General features: G+C 57.1%; 1 protein-coding gene across 1 annotated transcript; it reads left to right on the top strand.

The window, feature by feature from the left end:
* Positions 1-2763: 2763 nt before the first annotated feature.
* MFSD5 (major facilitator superfamily domain containing 5) lies at positions 2764-5149 on the top strand. Its single transcript, XM_004601519.2, has 2 exons — positions 2764-2952; positions 3539-5149. The coding sequence occupies exon 2, from the start codon at positions 3557-3559 to the stop codon at positions 4907-4909; it is 1353 nt and encodes a 450-aa protein (XP_004601576.2). The 5' UTR covers positions 2764-2952; positions 3539-3556; the 3' UTR covers positions 4910-5149.
* The last annotated feature ends 3457 nt before the right edge of the window (positions 5150-8606 follow it).

Genomic DNA, 8606 nt, shown 5'->3' with positions numbered 1-8606 from the left:
AGAAACCATAGGAGCATGGTATCAGATCTGGGTCCCAGTTCGACACTCCCTCTTCCCATGTGACTCTAGGCACAGTTAGCAAAATCTTTCCCACTCCGAGATAATAATAGTAATTGTTGTGACAGTTAATCTATAGCAGTAGGCTGAGGAGTTCTTAAAAGGGCTTAGTTACATAATAACTGATATTAACCAATTAATAGCAGGACACTATTTTTTTAATTACTCAGATGGACAGACTCATTTATTCATCAAATATTTACTTAAAACATTTTTATTTCATTATCTTTGGGGGTTTGGTGGCCACCTCTGGCATTGCTCAAGGTTATTCCTGGCTGCACACTCAGGAATGACTCCTGGCAGTGCTTGGGGGACCCTATGAGATTCCAGGGATCTAACCCAGATTGGGAATGAACAAGGCAAATGTCCTACCTGCTGTGCCATAGTTCAGGCCTCTTTTTAGTTTTTCTCTTTGGTTCTGGGGTCATACCTGCTGGTGCTCAGGACTTACTCCTGGTTCTGCACTCAGAGATCACACCTGACAGGGTGCGAGGGCCCATATACAGTTCTGGGAATCAAATCTGGGTCAGTTGCGTGCAAAGCAAGTGCCCTGCCCACGGTATCTCCAGCACTATTTACTGAACTTTCTTGTGCACCAACTGTTGTTAAGTACGGGTGTACTTAAAGTGTGTACAAAGTGTACAAAATAGATAGAAATCTGTAAGGAGAAGAAATGGTAAATAAGTAAAATATATAGCGTCAGATGATGTTAAGTGCTATGAAGAAAATGCAGCAAAGGAGAATAGAGTTGGGAAGATAGCAGATAGATTACTGTGGGGGAGAGGTGGTGTTGCTATTTTAAACAGGATGGTTAAGGAAAGCCTCTCTGATAAGGTGACACTTGAACAGAGAACTGGAGGGACTGAGGGGAAGGAAGTTAGTGCATTTCTGAGTAGGGCACAGTGTGCAAAAGCCTCGAAGGCAGTCAAGACTGACCAGGGGAGAATGGACAGAGAAGCGATTAAGGACATGGGTTTTTAATAACATGGGGTTAACTTTTAGGGCCGGAGCGATAGCACAGCAGGTAGGGCGTTTGCCTTGCACATGGACGACCCATGTTCTATTCCTCCATCCCTCTCTCCCGAGGGATGGAGGATACTACCGAGAGTATCTCACCCGCACAGCAGAACCTGGCAAGCTCCCGTGGCATGTTCAATATCCCAAAAACAGTAATAAGAAGTCTCATCATAGAGACGTTACTGGTGCCCGCTCGAGCAAATCGATGAGCAATGGGATGACAGTGATGACAGTGATGGTTAGCTTTTAGCTTAGTGGGATGAAAGTCACCAAAGGGCTCCCTGGAGACAGTAACAGCAAGGCTGGGCTTGAGATAGTACCAAAGGTAGCTTATGTCCTTGCATGCTGCCAACCCGCTTAGGTTCCCTGCAGTGATAGAATCGCTCCTGAGCACTGAGCTAGGAGGAGCCCCTGAATACTGTGGGGAGTGGCTCCAAAAACACTAATACCAAGGTTAGAGAGGTAAAATAGCTTTCCTTTTTTTTTGCTTTTTGGGTCACACCCAGCGATGCACAGGGGTGACTCCTGGCTCATGCACTCAGGAATTACTTCTGGCAGTGTTGGGGGACCATATGCTGGGATACTGGGAACCGAACTCGGGTTGGCCCAGTGCAAGGCAAACGCCCTCCCCGCTGTGCTATTGCTCCAAACCCGCTTTCCATGATAAATCAACTGCTAATTAGCAGAAAGTGCCCACTCAGCCCCACATTCTTCTTTTTAGAGGGTGGGGCATACCTGGCAATATTCAGGGCTTACTTCTGCCTCTACACTTAGTCATTTTCGGGATGCGAAGGATGCCGAGGATTGAACCCGAGTCTGCTGTGTGCAGAAGCCTTACCCGCTGGACTATCTCTCCAGCTCTGGCCTCATGTTTTGTTTTATTTTGTTTTGTTTTCTTTTTGGGTCACACCCGGCGATGCATAGGGGTTACTCCGGGCTCTGCACTCAGGAACTATCCCTGGTGGTGCTCAGGGGTCCCTATGGGATGCTGGGAATCGAACTCTGGTCGGCGGTCGAGTGCAAGGCAAACGCCTTATCCGCTGTGCTCCAGCCCCTGGCCTCATGTTCTTAACCGCCCCCCCCCCCCGCCGTGATGCTGATCTTTAGTAATTTTTTTTTTTTTATTTGGGCACTGGTCTCCTATGATTTCGTACAATGCCACTGGGACACTGATAAATTGCCCGTGGCCACACACGTGGTTAAGTGGACTTAACGCTTAAAGACGGACTTGTGCTTTCTGGCTCTCTGAGCCGCGGAGCTCAGGTCCTGGCACCACCGCCGGGCCTCCTTAGGGTGCGTGGGCCACACCGACTTCGGGCCTGCAGGTCACTGGAGCGGGAGCGGGAGTGGGGGGGAACCTGGCAGTGCTGGGGCAGCCCGGGGGCTCCGACGTGTGGCTGCAGCGCGGGCACTGGCCGGGGCACGGCTGCGCTCTCCAACCCCCTCCGAACCGAGGGAGACACAAAAAGGGTCCGAATGTTGCTGTGGCCCCGCGGGCCTCCGCCCTCGGAGCAGCGGGTGTCGGACGAGGGCGCCGGGGAAGCTCCCGGGGAGAAGCGGCCCCGCTGGCCTCCCCGGCGTCGCGTGCAGCGTCCCGGAGCTCCGCGGCCGCGGAGCCCCGGCGGTGGGGCAGGGGCGGGGCCTGACGGCGGGGGCGGGGCCTGACGGCGGGGCGGGGCCGGGCGCCGCGCCCGCGTCACGTGACGGGGCCATCATGGCGGCGGCCAGAGGCCTCCCCGGCTCCCGGAAGCAGGCTGCGAGGGGCGGGCGCGCGGCGGGAACCCGAGCCGGAGCCGGAGCCGGAGGTAGCGCGGGGAGGGCGGCCGGGCGGCCTGGAGCCGGACGGGTCCGGAGCGTCCCCGCAGACCGGGGCAGCAGGTGAGACGGGGTCTGGGGCGGGGCGCGAGCGGGGCCGGCCCCGGGCGGGAGCTAGGGGGCGCAGGGGGGGTGCCGGGCCCGGGAGCGCGGGGAGGACGGGGCTTGCACGCGCGTGACCCCGGGGCTCCGCTAGAGACGGGCTCGCGCGGGCCAGGGGGATGCCCGGGACGGATGCGGGACGCCGCGGGCGCCGGTGGGCGCCAGGGGAAGCCGCGTGCGCCCGCGGCGGGGAAGTGTGCAGAAGCAGTTGCACTGGAGCAGGGCGGCGTGCGGCCCCCTTGTCGCGGGGGGCCGGAGGTCGGGGAGGGACTCCCACTGTGCTGTGCCAGGCGAGGGCGGGGCGGAGGCTTAGTCTCCCCTCTCGCATTTATTCCCTCCCTGCCTCGCAGGACACGGCTCAGGCGGGTCATTCCTTGCACCCACCCGACTGGTCCCTCCGGTCTGAAATCTGGGGGAGTGGACTTGAGGGGTGGGGAAGGACCCGAGGCAGGGGGTAGGGCGGAACCGCCTTCTGCCGAGGTCCGAAGCCCCATGACAGTTCTCTCGGGGCGATGGCCGTGACCCTGCGCCCTCCTCTCCTCCCCAGGTGGTCCGGGGGCCCGCCATGCTGGTGACAGCCTACCTTGCCCTTGTGGTCCTCCTGGCCTCCTGTCTGGGCTTGGAGCTGTCAAGATGCCAGGCGAAGGCCCTCGGGAGGGCCTGCAGCAACCCTTCCTTCCTCCGGTTCCAGTTGGATTTCTATCAGGTGTACTTCCTGGCCTTGGCGGCGGACTGGCTCCAGGCCCCCTACCTCTATAAACTGTACCAGCACTACCACTTTCTGGAGGGGCAGATTGCCATCCTCTACGTCTGCGGCCTCGCCTCCACCGTCCTCTTTGGACTCGTGTCCTCCTCCCTGGTGGACGGGCTTGGCCGCAAGAAGTCCTGCGTCCTCTTCTCCCTCACGTACTCCCTCTGCTGCTTGACCAAACTCTCCCAGGACTACTTTGTGCTCCTGGTGGGCCGCGCCCTGGGCGGGCTGTCCACGGCCCTGCTCTTCTCGGCCTTCGAGGCGTGGTACATCCACGAGCACGTGGAGCGGCACGACTTCCCCGCCGAGTGGATCCCAGCGACCTTCGCCCGAGCTGCCTTCTGGAACCATGTGCTGGCCATCGCGGCTGGCGTGGCGGCCGAGGCCGTGGCTTCCTGGATGGGGCTGGGGCCCGTAGCCCCCTTCGTGGTCGCCATTCCCCTGTTGGCCCTGGTGGGGGCGCTGGCCCTTCACAACTGGGGCGAGAACTATGACCGGCAGCGGGCCTTCTCCAAGACCTGCGCGGGCGGCCTGCGCTGCCTCCTGTCTGACCGCCGGGTCCTGCTGCTCGGCACCGTCCAGGCCCTGTTTGAGAGTGTCATCTTCATCTTCGTCTTCCTCTGGACGCCCGTGCTGGACCCCCACGGGGCCCCCCTGGGCATCGTCTTTTCCAGCTTCATGGCCGCCAGCCTGCTGGGCTCTTCCCTGTACCGCGTCGCCACCTCCAAGAGGTACCGCCTTCAGCCCATGCACCTGCTGTCCCTCGCCGTGCTCATCGTCGTCTTCTCCCTCTTCATGTTGACCTTCTCCACCAGCCCGGGCCAGGAGAGCCCGGCCGAGTCCTTCATCGCCTTCCTGCTGATCGAGCTGGCCTGCGGCCTCTACTTCCCCAGCATGAGCTTCCTGCGGAGAAAGGTGATCCCCGAGACCGAGCAAGCGGGCGTCTTCAACTGGTTCCGGGTGCCCCTGCACTTGCTCGCCTGCCTGGGCCTCCTGATCCTCCACGACACCGACCGCAAGACGGGCACCCAGAACATGTTCAGCATCTGCTCGGCCGTCATGGTCATGGCGCTGCTGGCGGTGGTGGGGCTCTTCACGGTGGTCAGACACGACGCTGAGCTGCGGGTGCCCTCGCCCACTGGCGAGCCCTGTGCCCCTGAGCTGTAGCCCCGGGCGAGGACAGGGGCCCTGGGATGGACTCTTGAGCCCTGCCTCCGCGGGCTTGCACAGATCTCTCTCTGTGAATGACTTTGTGATGCTCTGACCCTGCGCTGGGCCCCCCCACCCCCACCCCCTGCCTGCAGTGCTTCGGGTTGGGGAGTGCATGGGGTTGACAGCCTGGAAAGGTGCCAGACATTGCCTCTTGGTTATGCCCTTTCCAGTTAAGAATAAACACTTCGAATCATATGATTGGATTTGTTCATTCTCCCCTGCCTTCCCCAACCCCAGGCAGTTCCTGATAGAGTGGGTCTCTGCGGGTTGAGGTTTGGGGGTGTGGGGCAGCAGGAGGGGTGGGTTTCTAGCCTCTCTGAAACTCTCCAGTTTTAGCAGCGCTGCTGGGATCACCTCTCAGGGCTGGGTGGGAGAGTCCTGAGGCTCCTAAACTGCCCAGCTCTCTGCGCTAGGGACAGGCACTCTCCTGATTGCCACGCAAAACCCTGGCCCCAGATCCTGGGCCCAACCATCTCTGGCACATGTCTGGTAAACGCTGCAGACACTGAGCAAAGATTCCTGGGTTACTTTGTTGTTTTTTTTTTTTTTATGGCCCCCACCTGACATTGGTGAGGAGGGCGCCTGCTCCAAGCTCAAGTGCTGGGGGTTGGAAGCGGGGGTTGTTCCGGGTGGTATTAGGGGGAAACAGGTGCTGGGGATCATGCCAGTCTATGCAAAACACATGATCAGCTTTTTTTCCCCCTTTTTTTCCCTTTTGGGTCACACCCAGCGATGCACAGGAGTTATTCCTGGCTCATGCACTAGGAGTTAGTCCTGCCGGTGCTTGGGGGACCATATGGGATGCTGGGAATCGAACCCATGTCGGTCGCATGCAAGGCAAACGCCTTACTCGCTGTGCTATTGCTCCAGCCCCCATGATCAGCCTTTTGAGCTATCAGCCTTTGGCCCTTTGGGCTGCTTTTAAGACCACCCTTTGTTGTTGTTGTTTGTTTTCTTTTTTTCTTTTTGCTTTTTGGGTCACACCCGGCAGTGCTCAGGGGTTACTCCTGGTTTTGCTCTCAGAAATTACTCCTGGCAGTGCTCAGGGGACCCTATGGGATGCTGGGAATTGAACTGGGGTCGGCCACATGCAAGGCAAACGCTCTCCCCGCTTTTCTATCACTCCGGCCCCGTTTATTGTTTTCTAAGCTACACTCAGTGGTGCTCAGGGATCACTCCTGGCAGGGCTTGGAGGACCTTCTAGGGGCCCGGGATTGAACTTGGGTCAGTCCCAGGCAAGGCACGTGCCTTACCAGCCGTACTATCTGGCCTGACCGCCCATGAGGCAAACGCGGGGCTTCCCTCAGAAGCAGGCCTGCAGCTCAGCACAGGGTGCTCCCAGCCTGGGGTCAGACCCAGCGGCACTCAGGACGCACTCCTGGCTGTGCTCAGGTGCGGAGCTAGAGATTGAATCAGGGGCGGCCACGTACATGCATGGCAGGCACCTCAATCTTTGTGCTGTCTCTCTGGCCCTGAATGCGCCACTCTGGTCTGGCACCACCTCTGCCCAGCAGGTCCTGCAGCCTTGCATGACAGTGAAGTGAAAAGCCGCCAGTGGGGAAGAGAGCAGTGAGCAGCCGAGGGACAGGGATGTCCTGTCTGTACCTGACTCTTCCACACCCAGCTCGAATGAGGGTGAGGGAGCCATGGGGCAGGAAACTGTCCCAGTGGGAACACCAGTTCTGTGGGCCCCGCCCTGTCCCGCCTCTGATTATATCTGCTTGTTTCTCCTCCCACCAAAACCTGGGCTTCTCAGGGGAGACCAAGCCAGCGAAGAAGGGCGAGGTCTGAGGAAGAGCAGGCTCGAGGGTGTGTTCTGGAATGTGCTTGAGATGGGCAGAGGGGACCCTCGTGTCCTGGAAAGGGCTCGACCACCTTCCCTGGGCCCCAGCCTGCTCTCCAGACTGGAGGTGGCAGAAGAGAGTCCAAGACCCGCGCCTGCCAACTGGTGCCCAGTTTGGTGCCGGAGGAACTTAGCAGGGTAGATGGGCTTCTGCGGTGTGAGGCGGAGGGGAAGGAATGGGTGGTGGTCTCAGGTCCCTATTCGGCGCAGAGAAAAACAATCTTCCTGCACTGAGGCTCCAAGGAATAAAATTGAGCTTACGTACAGGAAAGCATAGCTTTTCCTTCCCCTATCGGAGAGAGACTCTGCTGAAGTAACTCTGCTTCCTCTTTCTGTCTGTTGCATTGGGCCGACGTATACGTTATAGTTATCTATAGGTTTTCCATCTGTCCTTCCATTCTGTGATCTCCGTGAGACAGGAAGAAACTGCCTCATTCACTTGTCTTCCCCATGGATACACGCAAATGGGAGCTTAGCCTGAGACGGCTCAGTAAATATGTAAAGGAGAAGACAGACTAGCTCACATCTGAACTTGAGCTGTCCTTCTGGTCTGGAGTGATAAAATGGGGGTTCAGTCCCTTGCTTTGTGTGGGGCAGACCTCACTTCAATAGCTGGCACCACATGGTCCCCTGAGCACCACTGGCTGTAGCCCAACACCCCTCCCCCAAAAGAAAAAGTTTCCTACTTGGGAAGTCCAATTTGGACTACAATCTAGAGCCTCCTAAATGACTCGTTGCTGTGGATGACAGACTTTTGTTCATTGTTTTTCAACTATATGCAGTGTGCTAGGGCTCACTCCTCGTGGTGCTTGGTGGACCAAATACCATACCAGGAATTGAGTGAGGTAGGTTGCATGCAAGGCAAATGTCTTAACCCCTGTACTAGCTCTCTGGCTCTGGGTGACAGTAGTTCTTTTTTTTTTTTTTTTTGCTTGTTAGGTCACACCTGGCGATGCTCAGGGGTTACTCCTGGCTCTGCACTCAGAAATTACTCCTGGCAGTGCTTGGGGGACCATATGGAGTGCTGGGGAATGCTGGGGGAATCAAACCCAGGTTGGCCGCATGCAAAGCAAATGCCCTACGCTCTGTGCTATCGCTCCAGCCCCTGATTTTTGTTTTATACCTGGCGGTGCTCAGGACTTATTCATGGGTCTGCTCTCAGGGATCACTCGTGGTGGGCTTGGTGCCGGGAATTGAATCTGGGTCGACTGCATGCAAGGTAAGTCCCTATCTGCTGTACTATCACTTCAGCCCCCGGATGACAAGTAATTCTTTGTTTTTGTGGAGCTGGGGATTGAACCCAGGGGCTTCACAATGCAAGGCAAGTGCTCTGTGACTGAACTCTATCCCAGGGCACAATGGAAATTAGCTGATGGAAGAACACGGAGCCCCCCAATTCTTAACTCATAGGAAAATCGAAGAGACGGCACCAGAGAGATAATACAGCTGTTAAGACACTCGCCTTGCATGTGGCTGAGCACTGCCTGGTGTGGTCCAAAAGAAAACACAAAAAAACAAAGAGAAGAGAAGATATAGCCGAATTAGGTCCCTTTAGCTTTAATCCTACTGAGTTCTTTTGGGAGTGGGGAAGGGTAGTGGGAGGAATGGGTGTGTCACTGTACCAAGACTCCTGGTTCTGTGTTTTGGGTCACTCCTGGCAGGGGTCAGGGGACCATCTGCATTATTGAGTGTGATCCTGGGTTCAGCCACATGTAAGACAAGCACCCTCATGGCTATACGATTTCTCTAGCCCCTGTGCTTTCTTGAGAGGGAGGGTAGAACAGGAAGGGTTATTTCCTGTTATATATT

Source organism: Sorex araneus, chromosome 2 (genome assembly GCF_027595985.1).
Source record: "Sorex araneus isolate mSorAra2 chromosome 2, mSorAra2.pri, whole genome shotgun sequence".
Lineage (NCBI taxonomy): Eukaryota > Metazoa > Chordata > Mammalia > Eulipotyphla > Soricidae > Sorex > Sorex araneus.
This window is presented reverse-complemented; position numbering and strand designations above follow the sequence as displayed.